Source organism: Protomyctophum parallelum (assembly GCF_964188405.1).
Source record: "Protomyctophum parallelum genome assembly, chromosome: 21".
Classification (NCBI taxonomy): Eukaryota; Metazoa; Chordata; class Actinopteri; order Myctophiformes; family Myctophidae; genus Protomyctophum; species Protomyctophum parallelum.
The window spans coordinates 30,216,625-30,237,668 of NC_139713.1; the positions used below are offsets into that span (position 1 = coordinate 30,216,625).

Consider the following 21,044-nt stretch of genomic DNA (forward strand, 5'->3'; position numbering starts at 1 on the left):
GTGTTTCGTGTGTGTGTGTGTGTGTGTGTTTTCTTTGATTTTTATGTTTGGGGGCCAGTAGATGGCTAAATAAATAATCGCCATTTCTGCTGTCGAGAGTTGCAAAATCTCAAAGCTTATCACTTGATACCTGCTCTCGCAGGAGCTGCATAGTCTCATGGAGGAAATGAAATTGAGAACCTGAGTAAACGGAGGAACATTTGGTAGCGGGACGACTTGATGCTATCGGTTTTGTTTTCTTAATGTGTTTTCCCTCGGGATGAAGGGGCCAGTTGTGGCTTTTGGCTGGAAGTACCAGCAGGGTCAGAGGAAGGGTAGGAGGTGTGGGCCCTTCGCACAGAGTTTTCACCATGGCCAGTATTAACCACATGAACCCTAGCGTTCCCATTCTGGTGTCAAACGTTTGACCTAAAATCTACGCGTCGCAAGGGAATCGGCAATATTGTTGTACGAAGATATTTGGTGTGTAGAGTAAAAAAAATAAATCATATGATCTGGGAAAGTTGAAGTTCAACTGTTTCGCTGAGGTTTGTGGTGAGATAAAGCGGCAACCAAACACAGAAGCTCGCTTTGGTCTGAACTAGACGTGGTCTAGGCCAGTGCTTCTCAACCTTTTCTGGCCGTGACCCCCCCCCAAAATAATCATATTTGTACTGGGGACCCCCGCCCAAGCACATGGAATTGAGACATTCAATCAAGTTGAGGCATTTGATCAATTCTTTATTGACTGAGTTCTACAGTTCTACAATTTCTTTGTCTTTCTTATATTATTTGACAATTTGGCCAAAGTTTGCCCAGTTTTTATAGTATAGTCTGTTGCTATATAGTTGCTATACAGTAATAGACTTATTTATTTCTTTATTTTTTAAGTCCATAAATCATCTCTTCATTGTCATCTGGGTTCCGACCCACTGGTTGAGAACCAATGGTCTCGCCGTACGCACAAGGGTGACATGACGTGGATGCTTTACATGTTTAAAGCTGTTGGTGTGAATTTGACATTTAGGGTAATATATACTCCATCGTCAACTGAGAAATTATTTTCGGTTTGGAAAATCAGTTCAACAAATGCAGTAAACAAGCCCTTACTTAGCCACTGGCAAGGTGACTCAATTTGGGGGCAAGAAAGGTCATGAAGGTAGTTGTTGTGGAGGATAGGGGGGGAGTAAATAAAGATAAATAGTGAATTGGCAGAGTAGAAAAAGGGGATTAGGGAGGAAGAGTGGAAGACACAGACAGTGAGCAAGAGAGAGCTAATGAGCTGGATTTGCTAGAGACTTGGCATTCTGCTCGTGGTGTCCTCTCCTGCTCTCTCTCCCTCTCTCTCTCACTCTCGCCACCCCTCACGCGCACCCTCTCCCCTGTCTCATTTCTCTCTCCCCATCTCCCTGTTTCTCTCTCCTTATCTCATTCTCTCTCTCTCTCTCTCTCTCTCTCTCTCTCTCTCTCTCTCTCTCTCTCTGTGTGTGTGTGTGTGTGTGTGTGTGTGTGTAGAATTGCTGGCTAGAACTAGCTTCCTGTCTGAGCCCTGAAGCAGGAGTAAGAGAGGGAGAGAGGGAGGGGCAGCGAGAGGGGCTGAGGGTGTTGGAAGTAAAAAAGAACAGAGGAAGAAGGGTGAGGGTGGAGAGGCGGGAGAGAGGGAGAGGGAGGGAAGGAGCAGCGGGGAAATTGAATACTGGGGCGCCATGTTCTCACCGCCAGCGTTGCCATGGCTACAGGGGAATTCTGGCGAGTAAGGAAATCTCATTCACTCTGGTGGTGTGAAAAAAAAAAAAACATAAACAAAACAGGAGGGAGGAATGAACAAAGAAAGAGAAAAAAAATCTCCCCCCCCCCCCCAAAAAAAGGGGGGGAAGAAACAGGGGAATGAGAGGAGGAGGAGGAGAGATTAACCTCTACCGGTCCAATGCCACCCATCCCCCAGGCAATTTGTCACTACCTCTCTCTCTCTCTCTCTCTCTCTCTCTCTCTCCTTCCTTCTTTCTCTGTGTATATGGGTGATGCTTGTTGTGCTTGCCTCCACCCTATAAGCAAACACAACACCCACCCACAATCCTTCCACTTCTACCAACAACCCCGCAGGTATGGCAGCCAACAAAGAGCAACACTGTTAAACCAGGCTGTGTGTGTGTGTGTGTGTGTGTCACTCACACACACACACACACACACACACACACACACACACACACACACACACACACACACACACACACACACACACACACACACACACCACATACAGTAGGTCATATTTAAAGTGGCTGCTGACATGTCAGAAACTGGGACTAAGCACTGTCAATCTGACCCCTCTCCCCTCTCTCTCTCTCTCTCTCTCTCTCTCTCTCTCTCTCTCTCTCTCTCTCTCTCTCTCTCTCTAAGTTAGCTAACTGAGGTTGACAGCTGCATGGGATTTGACTGGGCTGTTGCTGCAGCTAACCTGACAGCTGTACAGTGCACCCACTGTACGCACGCACGCAAACACACACGCACGTCTATGTACGAGCATATCAGGTTTGTTTATGGTTATGTCTGAGTCATAGTGACATGCAGCATAGAGACACAGTACCAACAGAAACAATAGTAAATATTAGTGAGGACCATTCATCTATTACAATAGCTTGAAAATAGGTGAAGTGTTCCTTTATGTATACTATAGATCAGTGGTTCCCAAACGGTGTCTTTGAGACACAGTGGTGTGCTGTCCAGGTGCGTCTTTGAGACACACTGGTGTGCTGTCCAGGTGCGTCTTTGAGACACACTGGTGTGCTGTCCAGGTGCGTCTTTGAGACACACTGGTGTGCTGTCCAGGTGTGTCTTTGAGACACACTGGTGTGCTGTCCAGGTGTGTCTTTGAGACACACTGGTGTGCTGTCCAGGTGCGTCTTTGAGACACACTGGTGTGCTGTCCAGGTGTGTCTTTGAGACACACTGGTGTGCTGTCCAGGTGTGTCTTTGAGACACACTGGTGTGCTGTCCAGGTGTGTCTTTGAGACACACTGGTGTGCTGTCCAGGTGTGTCTTTGAGACACACTGGTGTGCTGTCCAGGTGCGTCTTTGAGACACACTGGTGTGCTGTCCAGGTGCGTCTTTGAGACACACTGGTGTGCTGTCCAGCTGTGTCTTTGAGACACACTGGTGTGCTGTCCAGGTGCGTCTTTGAGACACACTGGTGTGCTGTCCAGGTGTGTCTTTGAGACACACTGGTGTGCTGTCCAGGTGCGTCTTTGAGACACACTGGTGTGCTGTCCAGCTGTGTCTTTGAGACACACTGGTGTGCTATCCAGGTGTGTCCAGGTGTGTCTTGAGACACAGTGGTGTGCTGTCCAGCTGTGTCCAGGTGTGTCTTTGAGACACACTGGTGTGCTGTCCAGGTGTGTCTTTGAGACACACTGGTGTGCTCTCCAGGTGTGTCCAGGTGTGTCTTGAGACACAGTGGTGTGCTGTCCAGGTGTGTCCAGAGACACAGGTGTGTCTTGAGAGTTTTTGACAAATATTGCAATATATACAAAAGGTTGTAATAATTTCAGTTGAATTATCAACCTTGAATTATCCTTGAATTGAATATATCAGCACTTTGATCTAATTTTCCAATACAGAGGCAACTCCTATATCGTAGAATCTGGCATCCCTCTTTTGTTTTTAATTTTGCTAATGTTAATGTAGCCAATCTACGTATAAGCTCACTACGCATCACGATGATGGGATGCGTTGTGAGCTTGAAGATCAACTCTTTTTCCTCTGACAACAGCTGTGCCTTGAGATTTTGACTTGCCCATTGGTGTGCTCCTCTCAACATGAAAAAGTTGTAAAGGACTGCTGTAGGTACAGTAGGTACAGTCAATGTGCCAAAACCATGGGTTGTGTATCATCTGAAAGCTGGCTGGCATGCATGCCAAAACTTGTTTTCTGTGTGAAGTAATTGCTGTCGGACTCTGTTGCTATACGTACATTGATTGCAACAACAGTGGAGGCGGATAATTAATCAAATCTCAACCTGCATCATGTACATTGTAATATTGATTTTGTTTTATTTCTCTCTCTGTGTTCCAGTGGCTGAGGAGGGACTTTGGGAATGTGGGCTGTCTTATGAATGCAGGACCCTCCTCTTCAAGGCCATCCACAACTTGCTGGAAAGGTAAAAGATAAATAATTATAACACAATGTAACTCCGCATTACACTGTAGTATATTAAAACACAGCATTTTACTGTGTAAATGCAGCAAAATTGATTTGAACCCATTTAGGACGGGAACCCCTGTTGGGGTTTTTACCTTTCAAGACAGGAACCCCTTCAGGGGTAGTTGTTGCTATGTACAGTATATAGCAACATATTTGTTTGGTAATATTTGAATAAATATTTGACGTTTCTCAGAAAACAAAGAAATATCGGCATACACATTTCCATTGTTCTTAATCATTTGAATATATCACCATACATGAAATACTTATCGTTGCTGTCGGGAGGAAACCTCCTAACTCAATTTTAGATTTTTCTTTTGTTTTCTTTTTTGCATGAATTGAACAGCATTTACGGCTGTGTGTTATATATAATATTTAACCAATGTAAAGTAGTAAAAAGCACTTGGGACAAAACCTCTTAACTCCATTGGACCCTCAAACTGTCTGCTAAAGCGACTAACTCCATCACGTAGTAATTGACAATATATAAAGTCACAACACCAACTTTGATGAGGCAGTATTGCTTTGTTTTCTTAATTTCCTGAAAAAAAAAAGATTTTCCATTTACTGAAAAATGAACATTTTTGAGTTGGTTTTTTCCCGACAGCAGAGATATACAATAACTATTTCCCTTTACTGTTGTATAAAGATTTGCCAATCAACTATGGATATCAGTTCAATTCATAATTACAATTAAGTTGGGGATAAGTGCCATAAACCTACTGTATCTCACCTTGAAGATGTTAGAACAGAGTTGGATGGATGGTAACTTGATACCCAAACACATTGTAAAAGTTAAAGGAGAATTCCATACTAAAAGGCTTTCTTACCTTTATTTGTAGTTGTTACGTCCCCACCAAAGAGGTCCAGGTGTTATTTTGTGCAAAAGCTCCTTATTGGCTATTTCCCCTACCATAAGCCCTAAATGAATTGCATTGAATTGAATGGGGCTATGGGGTGTTGTGCTAATTCGCTTATTTCCATCGCTCAAAATTATAATTTCTTTGTATATATCCTCTCTTCATAATGTAAATAATATCCCAAGCGGCACACTTTACTACTTATTTTGATAGAAATAAGCAAATTAGCATAACACCCCATAGCCCCATTCAATTTCCATTCAATGCAATGCAATTCATTGAGGGCTTATGGTAGGGAAAATAGCCAATAAGGAGTTTTTGCACAAAAAACACCTGGACCTCTTTGGTGGGGACGTAACAACTACAAAGAAAGGTAAGAAAGATAAGAAAGCATTCTAGCATGGAATTCTCCTTTAAGTTTATGCTGTACAGTTTTGTATTTGTGTAGGATTAGGCTAAGCCATTGTAATGCTGCTGCTGCTGTTTGTTTGTTTGGTTTTATCTAGCGTTCGTCGCCTGTAATGACCTGATGACATGTGTACACGGTCCTGCCATAGAGACAAACCTACCGGAGACTGTGTTGTTTCACCTAAACTACTGGCCTATGAAATTCGGTGCCACTAGTTGAAACCACTCACTCCGGTTGGAGTGGCTGGGCTGCTAGAACATCTTAAGAATGTATATCACAGTTGTATAGTGTAACGGATAATTTCACACTGTTTATACGATAGCAGAGCCATTGTGTTTCTTTTTCCTAATGTCAGACGGTTGACTTAATGAATACAATTTCCATTGAGTGTTGACTTCAATGTGTTTTATTGTTCATTAATACAGAATGTAATGACTGGAGGCCGCACCCACACTGTTCATGCTTGCAGGTAGTGGTACTGAATAATATCTACATTTAGTCCATAGTTACTGATCGATATTCTTCTGTATCCATGTGTCAGTTAAAATCAACCAGGATAAAGGACCACCATCATCAGTGTAAAAGCATGAAGGCTATTACCTTTAAAAATAATCTTAAACCTTTAGTAAACCCAGTAAATCAGGAGACCAAAATACATTTAGACGGACAGCCAGTAGCATATTTTGTATTTTGTAGTTATTTGAACCCATCAGTTACACTTCAGTAATATCGGCCAACTCTGCTCTGTCACAGTTTTCAGATCATCTCCTTTTGACAATGTTAAGCCTTTAGATGACAATGTTAAGCCTAGATGACAAGTAAGTAACGCCTGGGAATATGCAGTGCAGCATAGTCCCAAGTGTTACTTGTCATCTAAAGTTACTGTGTTTTTGTAGAGCATTACTTTGTGTTGTTTGGCTAAATGACCACCCGAGTGGCGAACACGCACAACTATATCTTTCATTCACAATTAATACACAATCCAAAATCAGCTCCAGCTTTGAGGGGCTTTAGTATCCATGCTATGGATGATACGTCTGTCTGTCTGTCTGTCTGTCTGTCTGTCTGTCTGTCTGTCTGTCTGTCTGTCTGTCTGTCTGTCTGTCTGTCTGTCTGTCTGTCTGTCTGTCTGTCTGTGTCCTCCGCTATGTTTCAGAACCATGGACAGCATGGCTGCTGAGCCACCTACACACTACACACAGTGCTGTCTGAACAGCTCCTACTGTACATCATGCAAGTCAAGCTCATTGACAAAGTTAATATGCATACACATATAATTGTTCAGATATTTCAAAAGTACAAAGCAATGGCGGGGTTGTTGTTGGTGGTGGTGGTGGTGGGGGGTCTCTATAAGGTCGCAGATTACTATGAAACCTTGCGTTTTTGTCACGTCTGTCACTGACAATCGTTACTCACAATATTGTGCCCAGGTCTCGTGGCATCACTATGACATCATCAAGGATGATATTAAAATTCCCATACATGGGGAAAGCCCCCATATTGTGCCCTGGTCTCGTGACATGATCTGACATCACTATGACATCATCATCTCCATACATGCGTAAAGCCCCCCATGTATTGTGCCTAGGTCTCGTGACATCACCATGACATCATCAGGGATATTAACCCTTCTATTGACATGATCCTTCCCCATCCATCCTTCCTCTTCGACCTGTCCATTTAAACTCTAGACGGGCCTGCCCCAAAGTTATTTGTGCAGTCGTGCCCGACAGCACAAATAAAGTTCTCAACAGGCGAGGAGATTAAGGCCCGGCCCTACCTGGGCCGTCATCAAACCCTGTACATTCAAGACACTGCCCCCGTTGCCACCCTTAGATCTCCATATATGGAGCTGACCTGTTCTGATATTCCATATATTGATCTGACCTCATCGCACCCAGTACACTCAAGACACGCTCCATATGGCCAGTGCCTTCTCGCCCTCAGGCGTCTTACTGGTTTATATCATAATTACATAAATGATCAGGTAGATTAGCCTGTGCTCTCACCTATCAATATCTTGATTCATAACCCCAGTTAGTTCTTTTACTTTTGAAACAAACTCGGCTCTCATTTTACTTGTTTTTTGTTGTTTGCTGCATTAAATTAGCATCTACTTCATGTATGTTGTTTGGGAGCACATCTTTTCCCCTCATCTCCAAAATCTCAGTATCACGATGCTTGTAAATCATTTTCCGTTGGTTATTTATTATGTGACTCGTTGCTGACCTCTCCATTTATCCAAAGTTCTGACAGATGTACTCCAGTTTCCCTGAAAAGCAGTCTAGAGACCAGGATTAAAGAAGTTCGAATCGTGATTTATTTTATTTTATTTTAGGTTAGTTTTGTCTTGATATTTTTTCTTCTTTTTTTATGACAGTAAGACTGACATTATCTTGAAGTGTATGATTCAACTTTTCATGGTTTATATTGTTTATAATTGTTTTCAAATGTAGTATAAAAAAAGCAAAGTAACTCGCAATAAATCGCAATATCGAATCGAATCGCAATATAAATCGAATCGGCACCCTACTGTAGGTATCAATATCGTATCGTATCGAATCGGAGGTAAGTGAATCGCCCCACCCCTAAGTTAATATTACTGTATAATATGCAATTTTCAATGGTATCATAAGGAATATTAGCATAATTGTCAGTGTTCTACTGAACCGCTGTTGGGAGGTCTGCGGCATGGCTAGATAATCTACCCTGGAAAATGTACAGCAGAAAGCAGCCTATCAGAGTAAAACAGTTATGATTCAGTGACGGCGCAAACTGCAATTCAGTGTACAGTGACACACATCCTCTGCTCTACTGTTTTATGTGCGTTACAGTGTTTCAATGCCCATGAAAGTGTCTTACCTGATCTTTATGGCAGTCTGCTCCCCAAACTGGTGAGCAGACTAGCAGAGGCAGTGTTCCAGAAATCATCATGGTGCCGATCGAGAGACAAGATCTGGCTTAGCCTCTATGGCATGGAGCACATGCATCCTCACTCGGCAGGTACCGGGTTAGAGATATCGAGTGCACTGTAGTGCACATGGCCCGCAAGGTAGCGGTACTTCATCATGTGCTCCATGAGAAAGAAGGTGACAAGTTTAATGTCACCTTCTTTCTCTGCACATTCAAACTGGCGTGTGAGAAGTATAGGAAGAATGAAGTTGTCTAGCGACCGTGTCAGCCAGTAGGATGGAGATGAGCAGTGGCCAGGTAGTTTACTGCTCTCTCTGTAAAACTGTCTTTGGGCCAGTTGGCAGAAACAACTTCAAGAGATACACCCTGAAAGGCCCTCACTCAAGACTTATCATTGAAGTTGCCTGTCAGCCCGCTGTGCTACAGTGTACAACCACATGAGTGCGGATCCTAGTATCAGTTTTACGATGCAGCTGAGGAATGATATAATATATATAATATGCATCTGACCGGGATGCACGATTACATTATAGTACTGTGCTGGTTCCAGCACACCGGCTTGGTTACATGGCGTTTTGTAACGGTTTGATAGTTGAAAAAACCTCACAGTAAAGAACATTTCTAGGTTCACGAAACGACAAAAGGATTAATTCACCTTCTTGCCAGGTGAGATTGACATGAAAAAAAAAAAAATATAACAACATCAGACAGAAATGGATTCTACGGAACCTAAATAAGAGCTATTACACATCATCGTTGCATTTGCGCCATAGCGTTCAGTGCAGAGTTTCCCCAATGGCAACTTTGGGCAACCATCCAAAAATTTTCTATGACACTATGAATACAAACTTCATAGGAAACAAAGTGTGTGTGTGTGTGTGTGTGTGTGTGTGTGTGTGTGTGTGTGTGTGTGTGTGTGTGTGTGTGTGTGTGTGTGCGTGTGCGTGTGCGTGTGCGTGCGTGCGTGCGTGCATACACTTTCTGACTGTTTCTAGAGAGATCCCCCGGAGAGATCGTTTGAATTTATCTGTTTGATTGGTCGTGCTGCGAGGAACGCACATCAGATGCTACCAACACACGCACGTACAGTACGCACACGCACACAGACACACACACACACACACACACACACACACACACACACAATCTATAACTTGACACAAGCGTGGACGATGTTTTAGAGCTCCCACTAAATCCCACTCTCACGCTGACGCCCGGTTGGCGGTACATGCACTAGTATGGGCATGGTCCATTCTGCATTGCAGAGTGTCGAACAGATGCACATGATGCTCTCTGAGACGCTCAGGCCGGCGTCCATGCATAAAAGCATGCAGGGCCAACTCCTCTTGGATGGGGCACAAGAATGCGAGATACAGCGTAAGCGTGGGTCAGCGGCGTAAGTCCCCAAGCTCTCTTTGACTCCCCTCATCCTGGCAGACGGTTGTTCTCTGGCTTCATCCAGGAGTGGAGGCCGGCCAAATAACTTCTTCCAAAGTATAGCCGTGAGAGCAGCGCACTGAGCGCAGCTCATCCATTCCTCTGGGCGGAGGTTCGTTAATATCCACTCACTGTTTGACCAACCGTTAAGTTGAGCCACCATCTGAACTTGAACGAGGTTTGTTTTCTGAAAAGTCCATCTCCATATTAGCAGGGTATAGCATGGCACCTCCTCTAGCTGGCATTCTGCTTTCGAGGCATGACGGCAGGGGACGGTGGTTGCTTGGAGCCCCTGCAGCGGAGGTGTGTGCTGCTAGTCATGCTTGACCGTGAGGAGTGGCGACTGCCCATACAGTAGCCCATACATGAGTGCTCTTAGTAGCTGATACTCTTAGTAGTCAGCGGGTGCACTGCTCGGTGATGTGATGTGGTGTTTGTTATGTGGCCACCGGCTTCCCTGCTCTGTTAACCCATTTTGGGCGGGAATCCCTTTTGGTGTTAGCATTATGTTATGCTTTTGCTATTGAAAAATAGCAGATCTACAAGCTCATAGCACGCCACCGAGTGGCGCACTATGAACTTGTAGGTCTGCTATTTTAGAAAAATCGAAGACATAGAAGACATTTTTAGATATCTGATCTCAGGTCAAAATGGGTTCACTACAGCTACCATTATTATTTTAGATTTTTTTGTTTTGTCAAATTTTGTCAAAAGTTTTCATTAAGAACAGGTTATAAATAATTATATAATTGGTACAGTATACATTTTTTTCCCTTTTTATGAAAAACTAAAAGAAGAAATGAAAGAAAAAACAAACAAAAAGATTAACCCTCAATCCCTCCCACCCTCAGTGACACCGCATAGAATAAAATAGTAAGATGATGAAATAGTCATGGAAAACAACATCTGAAATGATGATATAGCCTACAGTCAACCACATCAGTGGTATCCTGTCCATTAAGGACGAGGGGCAGCCAAACCTTATCAAATTGTCTCTCTTTGTTTTTCAAGTACCTTATTCTCTCAAGGTGAAGTGTACTAGTCAATCATTTAGCCGATGTTTAAATGCAGCAGCCTCGTTGCTTCTGTGTTCTTTTTTGATTTTCAAGTGTACCAGAAAGACAGAAACTAAAAAATACTATGGAAAAGAAAGACCACAAGTAGTATTGCTGTTCCACTAGACTTTGTTTATTAATAAAATACAAATTACTGTGCAAGACTCTGATTATTATCTCTCATTATTATATACTATAATACAGCTTCTCAAAACAGCTACAGTCAGAGAGGCAGGCACTATCTGTCATACATAAAATATTTGTTTTTTCAACTAATAAACACGTGAGTGCACTCAGCTGAGCAGCACACACGACTGTAGCACATGCCACTGTTCCAAATGATGCACTCAGCGCACAAGCACAGAGCTTGCAGTCGCAGCCGCACACACGTTACAGTACAGTAGGCTACAGCTGAGGAAAACGCCTTTTTTGCGTCCATTATTTCCACAATCTTCTCAGGTGACAGCTTTGCTGTTGTATCATCTTCAATGTCCAGAATGGCAAGCGAGGAAAACCTTGTATCTCCCATTTGTCGACCGCAGCAAATTTTGAATTGTTTTCATGGCAGAAAACTTCCCTTGCCCCGGGGTTGTTGGGTCCGAACTGCCCGGGCACGGTGGTTGTTCTGCCGGCGGTGGCTGCACTGCTGGGGGCCCTGTAGCAGCGATGCTCGTTGTCGTTTTTGTTTCCGACAGGTGCTGCTGGTAGCTGGGCTCTGGCGGCTCTTGTAAGCCTATAGTTGTTGTGTTATGGAAGAATTAGAAGGATGCTTCAGGAATTTTTAGATATCCAAGTTAACCTTTCTTGCCAAGTTAACTACTTGGTAGGTAGGAAGATCGCCGCGGTTCCACTTCCGTCGTAAGTGAAGTCATTACGGAAAGAAATTACTCTAGAATCAATTTATTGCAAAACAAAACATAATAGAATTCAGATTTATTTCTCACAATTAGTTTTATTTCACTGCATGCAATAAATATTTTATTGAACTTTTTTTTCTTCTATTCTATAACTCCGCACATGAGCAGTCAAATGAATTACTAGGATTTTGGATAATTTGCAGCTTAGGTCTACCTGAGTTGTTTGTGTCATACGTACACAGGACATACATTACCAGTAAGACGCCCTGAAGGTGAGAAGCGACCTCGCCCTTGTGCACGCATCCGCCTGGGTGACGGCAGACTGCTGGGCGAGCGCTGGCGCTTTGGCACCTGTGACTTGAGTGTACAAGGTTTGATGTGGGCCCAGCTAGGGCCGGGCCTTCATTTTCGGGCCTGTTGACTCGCCGGCTGCCGGGCGTGGCTACACTAATAACTTTGGGGTCGGGACTGTCTAGAGTTTGAATGGACAGATATCAGTCAAAAGGGAGACATCGAAGAGGAAGGACGGGTGGGGAACCATCAACATATGGAATGTCAGAACAGGTCAGCTCCATATATGGAGATCTAATTGTTTGAGGTTTGAGGTCAGATGTAGAGTTGCTGGCCGGCTCCATATATGCAGATCTAGGTGATGATCCAGTCTTCTCCATGTATGGCTATCCAGGGTTTGATGAGGTCAGTGTCGTTATCTTCATATATGGTGTGACGGACTGATGGCCATATATGGTGGTGTGTCATTTGGGATTCTGCACTGTGAATAAATAAAGGCAACCTGTATGAATTAGGCATCAACTATTTTGAATCATTTGGATGCGAAATATTCGCCGGTGAGCATTTCATTTATTTGTCAAGCCCCAGTGTGTAAAGGTACTAAAGGCCTTAAATTGCCTTACCTTAGAAGAAAAAAAAAACATCTACTAACTGCCTATAGCTCTAAATTAAATTATAATCTTGACTTCTGAATCGGTGGCTCAAGCAGCACTCCTTTCTGAGTCATAGCAAAGCCCATCTGTTAAATGAAGCAGCACATATTTGTTCTCGATTAAGTTAAGCATCAATGATCATCATAGGGGGCAGACTGAATTAACCTTCCTATTACCTTGAAGCTTGCTTCCCTTATAACTCTCAACACTGGAACGTTAAAAATTCAATCTCTCCTTCATTTCACACTTACACCTCAATGTACAGTATGTGTACCCCCCCCCCCCCCCCCCCCAAACACAGGCACGTACGCACTCACACACACACACACACGCACACACACACACACACACACACACACACACACACACACACACTCGAACTCAGTCCAAGCTGAGACAAATCAGTCCACTATTATGCGTGGGATACTCAGATAAGAGCTGGGACACATTATTGCAGTGTATTCGGGTATAATGTTGTAACCCCATGTTTGTCCTATAGTGATGGCAACATGCCACACTATACTGTTCAATGGGATTACCGTTCAAATATTTGTCACTCTGTTTACACCCCAACAACGATGTAATGACAGTCCTTGCCCCTCAATACTATGACGTTTCGAACTCCAAAACAATGTCAACCTATATGCCCCAGACAGGCAGACAGAAAGATGGATGGAGTTAGTTAGAGCAATGGCAGTGATTTTCACTCTACTGAGCACAACTTTCTAGTTGGTGTAAAGTGTAGGAGGCTGGTGAGTAGCCTATCGTGTGCAGCATGGAGATGAGGGAGCTGGGTTCAGAGGACAAATAAATACTGTAGTATCATCTAAGGAGGAACTTACGGAGCTGGTGAGCAGGTCAGCATTATGTCGTGAAATGGGGGACATCACATCGTTAACTGGTGCTTTCCAATATAGACCCCAGTAACGATGTGGGATGATGCACAAGGTGTGAGAGTGCTACTCCAGTAAGTGGTACAGTGTTTATTTATAGAATATCCTTGGCGGACGGTTGGTTGAGAGATGACAAATGTCTTATAATTCACTAGAGCAGTGAGGATGGACCAGGGGGGCAGTCAGACAGACAGATATTTTGTGAAGCCTGAAACTCCTGAAAGTTCATATAATGGCCTGTTGTGGCGCTGTCACTGGACCCAAAAAAACCCATAGCCCCATAGAAGTCCATGTATTTGGGCCCAAGTTCACCTAGACTGTATTACCTTAATAAACATGGTCATGAATACTTTCTGCTTCCAGTCACTAGTTTAAAGTCTCATTTCTAATGTCATAATATTCTTTTTGGAAGATTATGGTCCCATTTATAAAATAAATGACCATAAAGTCGCGGGGAACGCTTTGTCCATATTTTTTACAGTCTATGGGATGGACAGGACAAAATTACTTTGGCATCTTTTCTCTGGAGTCAGCGGTGTGATTTTAGTAAGGGGGGGAACGTGACACAGATATTTACAGCTACCGACGCCACAACAAGCAGATTTGGGGGAAGAAAAAAAGCAGCATTATAATCTTCACCTGATAGGAGTTTCTCAAGCAGGCTGTAAGGACAATGATGCCAGGCATCATTCACTGTATCTAAAGCAGGCTGTAAGGACAATGATGCCGGGCATCATTCACTGTATCTAGAGGGCTCACTGGCCAGTGAATATTGCTGCTGTGGCTGTTTTGCATGCCTTGGGACATTAAATGAGTACAGCATGGCTGAGGAACCAGATACCTGGCTTGCAATTTCACATGATTCATGTGATAACGTTTGACCTTATTTCAGAACAACATATTAAATAAATGAAATGAATCACACAAGCATGCACGCACGCACGCACGCACAGACACATTGTGTTTTGTTGTTCATCAAATCTATTTGGAACATTATTTATTTAATGTTATTACGGGATTGTTGTAGGTCTGTGAGAGGCTGGTTGGATGTAATGTCTACTCCCAGACAGGAAAAGACAAGCTGGCTGTTGTGTTATTAATGTTGAATGAGAGCAGTGGCCATGGGAAATGGAAGGCAAGGCTGCCTGGCATTTGGCGAATAACTGCTTTTATAGCATGAGGAGCATCTTGGGTGAGGAAGTTGCACCAAAAATGTCGAGACTATATACTGGAGGTTGTCTTGTCTGCTGAGCCTGGCCAAGCAGAGGAGAAGTCTGCTTATTATTATAAGCGACTTTGGGCTTGTTTTTCCTGTAAGTCGCTTGTAAATATTGGTGATTGTGTTGTTTTGGGTCTTGTTTCTAAAGTGTAGTTAGTGGTTTGCCACTACTGTACAGGGTTAAAAAATAAATACATTTAAATTTTGTGTTTCTGCAGTGCTCAACATACAGTTCTTATGACATTTGGGGTTCCATCGCACAGAGCACCTGTCATACTACTTGAATCCATCAAAACCGGGAAAGCGTATGTGTCATTTTAGATTTCTATTCATAAATTGCAGATCAACAAGTTCACAGCACTTCATAGGTTATGTGGTCCACCTCTCCTTTCTGCTTAAGGTTTTCTGTGAGTTGGAGGCTTTTATCTCCAACCCCCCCCCCCCCCCCCCCCCAGATCTCCTGACATCTTCAGACACATTATTAATGTTGCTCACGTAGATGGTCGCACGCTTTCAGTTCGTGCAAGTCTCTTGACTGCAGATCCGTTTCCTCAGCAGAAATCCGCCTGCGTCTCCTCCAACCTGCCGAAATAACAATGCACCAGGAGCAGGTACACCTGGCTCTTAAGGGGAATGGGAGACGATGCTCTGATTGTTCTAAATTATGTCGTGACCTAAACACATCCATGACTAATACAGAGACTAAATACAACCCTTTGACCCCACGTTATCCTCCATCTAACTAGAAAAAAATGCTTTGCCTCCAAGGCATTGAGCCATGCGTTTTTCTTTCTTCTTCTTTTTTAACCGTTGGCCATTTTATCGTCTACTCAGGCTTATGTGAACACCCCAGTTGATTCTTCATATCCATATGAGTGAAACGGCCGGGATTGCATGTTTATCTTTCAAACACAGTTCTTATGTGAGGCGATCTAAAATCCTCCTATGGGGATTACAATGCAAATATAAAGTACATGAACCCGTGGACTTGTGCCCTCTACCGATATTGACGTCAGACTTCGGTGCTCTATATTATACAGCTTATTTATTTGTATATTGTTATTTGATTGGCTCCACCTAACAAGAGAATTAAAAGCCTTCGATACGCATGGTGTGCTGGGAACAACATTCCTTGTGGTCTTCATTCTCTGTTTTCTGTACACTTTTCTCAGGTGTCTGATGGATAAGGACTTTGTAAGAATCGGGAAATGGTTCTTCAAACCTCACGAGCTGGAAGAAAAGTCCCTGCGCACCACGTAAGTAGTAGTACCCTGTCCACCATGCACGCACGCACGCACGCACGCACACACACACACACACACACACACACACACACACACACACACACACGCACACGCACACGCACACGCACACGCACACACATAAATATTAATAACACAGTCATGCTCATCTCCAGTGTTATTCTTCTATAATGAATAAAGTTGTGCAGAATGTGAAGGCATTGTTCTTCTCTTATCCGTGCAGGCTGTTTGTGTTTGTCTATAAGGATATGTATACATTTGGCAGAAAGGATTCTGTGTGTGCGTGTGTGTGTGTGTGTGTGTGCGTGTGTGTGTGTGTGTGTGTGTGCGTGTGCGTGTGCGTGTGTGTGTGTGTGTGTGTGTGTGTGTGTGTGCGCGTGTGCGTGTGTGTGTGTGAGAAAGGCTTCCATGTGTTGTCAGCTTCATCTTCTCTCCTGGATATGCCGATGACACCTCTGGCTGCGAGTGACATGACTCCCGCTGGCGCGCGCGCGTGTGTGTGCGTGCACGTGAGCATGTGCGGAGCTGCCAGACTGGCCAAGCATGACAACTATTGAAAGTCAAGGCAGTGAATGGTGGTGAAGTGTGAGACTATAGAGCTGAGTGAAGGTCTCACAGCGCTGTGTGTGTGTGTGTGTGTGTGTGTGTGTGTGTGTGTGTGTGTGTGTGTGTGTGTGTGTGTGTGTGTGTGTGTGTGTGTGTGTGTGTGTGTGTGTGTGTGCGTGTGCGTGTGCGTGTGTGTCAGGCTGTATGAAAAAGGTGATTGTGACAGGCTAGGCAGAGTATGGACACGATGGCAGCAGCTCAACTTGTTGCTAGCCATCGCGGTTCTCATAGACATAGAGGTGTACCGTACTGTAGGTATAGGTCATATCATATAATGTAAGTACTGTACCTACTTCTGTGCTCACAGCCACCTACCTTGCTGGGAGACCTGATGACACTTGTTTCTATGCATATAATAGTGAAAGCATCTCCAGTGAAGTAATGCCATTAGACCGGGCGGGATAACCTGGTTCTTATTAAATGCATGAAGCCTTTTCCGATGCTTATCTGGGCTGTTGAGAGCGAGACCTTTAACATTCCATGAGATGTAGTTGATTGATTTGGCCTTCGATGCTAGTCATAAGCAAAATCTTGAACTGTGTGTGTGTGAGTTTATGGCTATATTATTTTGTGTAAGCAGCCGTGATGAACACATGTAGGCCTAATGAGTCCTTCACTAAATCCCACCCCAAAAGGCGATTGTCCCATGCCAATCCAAATAGTTTAGCAACGGTTGCTATGCAGGTTAAGCTTTCTTCGCTGCTAACGTGCCTATTGGACAAGGATGGGTTGGGGAGGGACTTAGTGAAGGGCTAATTGAGATGCTCCTACTGTTTCCACTGTTTTCATAACTGTTTTAAATTGAAGCTGCTGTTGCTCCTTTGTTGTCTCTGTGGCAATGGTGTGATTTTCCCTAGAAATGTTCTGAATGGCCTGTATGGCCGCGTGTCATTTGTATACACATTTTGGTTGTTTAATGCAAGATTGTGTGAACACAAAGCATGTAACAATTTGGTTGTTGATCGGGCCCTTTTTAGCAGACTTTAGGTGTGAATGGCACACGAGTGTTGTGCCAATTGCTGCCAAATGTGGTGACTGGTGACCTATCTATTGATTTGTGTTCCTCCACGCCCAGAGCATGGAAATGAATTGCAGCATCTCATTGGCTGTCAATAGGGCCAATGATCAAAAGGTTCTGGGAGACTGGGATTATCCTAATGAGCAGAGATTCAGGACATCTGAATGTTGGACTGATATCCCAGTCAAAAAGTCCTCCAGAAGTACCTATAGATAGATTGATAGCTTCCACTTCCGTGTTTGACACTGATGAAGTGTTCCTATGAATATAATTAGGGCTGCAACTTACGAACATCATCACATACATTATTCTATTGATTACTTTTTAAATTAATTAAATATCCAATAAACACTTTCTTCTAATTATTATTATTATTTATATAATATCAATCAAATAAAAATGATAATTTTTCAACTTAGAATGACAAATTACTTGGATGACATAATTGGATCAATTGTTTGTCAATTATTTGATTAAATTTACCGGTTGGTTTTCATAATTTATTAAATTGATTAGTTCGATTAACTCTTGCACCCTATAGGAATGTCAGTTCTAGATACATTCTGTCTATGTCTATGGTCTCACAGTATTTTATTTGATGGTTCATGTCTCACGCTGACACAGCATTAATTAAACAGTGAAAATACAGACTGACAGCTTCAAGGGAACCAATTAGCGAGAGAAACCACAAATAAATAATTCAAGGATTTTTTTTAATACAGTTAATATCAGACAACTGTTATCAGACCACATTAAAACCATTTAGTTACAGTTTTGTAATCTCTGTCTGGAGATTTTATCTGAATTGAACCATGAAGGCAAATCATGAGGAATGTAACATACACAGTGTTAATTTAACACTGAAAATGTTACATCCTCAGAGTTAAATAATCACTTTGGATTTTGCTGTGTAGCGATATCTGTATGAATCAATATAAGCTACTTAACTTACTTATCTGCGTGCCTTAGTAATATCATGTTATGCTGTTCAATTTCTGTCCGCAGACATTTGTAGGGAACTGACTGAGAGTGTATGACTGTGTCGCACATAGGAAGTGTATTGAGGATGAGTTTGGCTCCAAAACTACTAAACTTTACTATACTTGACTAAAATGTTGTGCTCTATTTGAAGTGGTACCAATATCAAACGTATAGGTGAATGCGTGTAGGTGTGTGTGTGTGTGTGTGTGTGTGTGTGTGTGTGTGTGTGTGTGTGTGTGTGTGTGTGTGTGCTATTTCTGTCTGTGACTATATATACTGGATTTGCTATCCTCAAAAGTCTGTCTTTCGGACGACTAAAATAATATCGGGGGAAAAAAAGAAAGAATGAAAAATAACTTATCCACAACTACGTTAAAGCGAAAGTCTGTCTGCTCTTCCGTCTGGTCAGTTTTCTCCTTCCTCAACCAGAGTCAACCTCTTCCTTTTCCACGAGTAAAAGTATCATGTAGATATGATTATTTCAGTTAGACACTTTTAGACACTTAGACACTCAGGATGGACCATTTTAACCATTTATTGCAATGCTAGTGCATTCAGTTTGGCGGTGTGACTCTGCTCCTGTGATACAGATTGTCTGTGCAAGCATGACACAGAATCTGAGATCACAAACCCCCCAGAAGCAGTGCAAAAGATACAGCGTTATTGCATTAATATCAAACGCGTCAAGGGCATAAGTTCATACACAGATTAACATACAACCCACAGAAACGTAAACATTTAAATATTGAGCCCTTCAAAGGCATAAATTAAGATACAAAGATATAACATCATACAATCCACAGAATCATACAGAGGAGGAGGCTGGCTGGGGACTAGGAAGGAGTTTGAACACAGACAGCTGCAGGAACAGAGCTGTGACCAATGCTGAACATGAAGTGAACAGTGTTCTGCTTAAAAAGACTTCCTGAATGAACCATTAGATTGAGGGTGTTTGTTTTAGCTTGTTGAATGTTGAGAGACCGTCTGGCTGTCATGGGTGTGTGTATGAATTAACTTGTTAGCAAATGTGAATGTGGAGGTGAGGCTGAATGCATGTATACCTCCTGCCTACCATGCCTACCTGTACTATCGCTGCGCTATATTGGTCTATTATTGGCAGCTTGCACAAGAAAGCTGGCAGTCATGCATTGCTCAAGTGATTTGCAAAATTAGCTCCAGACAGACACACACAGACAGACAGGGAGGTGTGGGTCTTTCTTTCTTTCTTTCTTTCTTTCTTTCTTTCTTTCTTTCTTTCTTTCTTTCTTTCTTTCTTTCTTTCTTTCTTTCAACCTTTGTCAAAAATAGTCTATCTGACACGATGAGACCTCTCCCTTGTCTTCCTGTTAAGACAGAGGGGTTGACCCTCTTTGACTTCCCTTGGAACTATAATAGCCGGGGAGCCACAGGCCCAAAAGCTCAAGGAATAGAGATTAACCTGTGATGTCATCACATATACTTTTTATTTGTGTTTTTTCTATTCATTTGGTCATTAAGGTCCACAGAATGAGAGGTCTGCTCTGCCGGAAACATCGCGAAAAATAGTTATGGCCATTTTTGTATACCACACCATAGACAACCAATATAAGGCAACATTTCATACGTTCATACTTTAAGTAGCATGTGAGATGTCAAACTAGGGTTTTTTCAGGATTCTGAATCCATTCCAAGCATTAGTTTTGCACTAAATTCGGCCATAGCCACTTAACCAAATGTGCCCAAATGTGCTGACCTCATCACATTTGTGATGACAGCTATGGACGTTTTTAGGCCAAGAAGTGATTTTCGTGCAAAACTAATGCTCGGAATGGATTCAGAATCGTGAAAAACCTCTAGTTTCACACATGCTACTTACGTATATATACAGACGTCGACGCTAGGTGGCGTCATATCCCAGGTCTGTATATATACATACCCCAACCCAACGTATACTCCGTCTATATAATGGTTGAGGCCTACGGAAGCTTTTAACATCTTGTCCGGTTCCTATAGCAACGCCCCACCGTTCCAACTATGGGATTGCAAATATAATCTCAGTGCAAACCAGTTGAAAGGAGGATTTTCAAACCTCCATAAATCGGATTCCACAATCACTGTCCTTGGTGGATTTTCTGCTATCCACATTTCGGATTTAATTTGTGCCTTTGTACCGCGACTCTGTACAAAGTACCGTGCGTGCGTGTATTAACCATGGGTCTTCACAGACCCCTCTTTCACCTTTATGAGGGGGATGGATGTGTACGAATGCTGTGTGGACTACAGCTCAACATTCAACACAATAGTTCCCTCCAAGCGCCGCACACAGCTCAGAGACTATACTGTAATAGGCTTGACCCGACCAAGTGCAACTGGATACTGGACTTCCACCGGACTGAGCCACCGTCAAATCGTGAGCATGGTCAACATTACAT

General features: G+C 43.0%; 1 protein-coding gene across 3 annotated transcripts in view; it reads left to right on the top strand.

The window, feature by feature from the left end:
• LOC310879218 (mediator of RNA polymerase II transcription subunit 13-like) overlaps positions 1–21,044 on the top strand; it is a 141,543-nt gene that overhangs the window by 69,820 nt on the left and 50,679 nt on the right. For 2 of the 3 annotated variants that reach the window (XM_083793718.1, XM_083793719.1), the window contains exons 3-4: positions 4,051–4,135; positions 15,939–16,022. In XM_083793718.1, coding sequence (XP_083649844.1) covers positions 4,051–4,135; positions 15,939–16,022 — 169 coding nt within the window. The remainder of the gene's footprint in view (positions 1–4,050; positions 4,136–15,938; positions 16,023–21,044) is intronic. The other variant, XM_083793720.1, reaches the window with a different exon arrangement.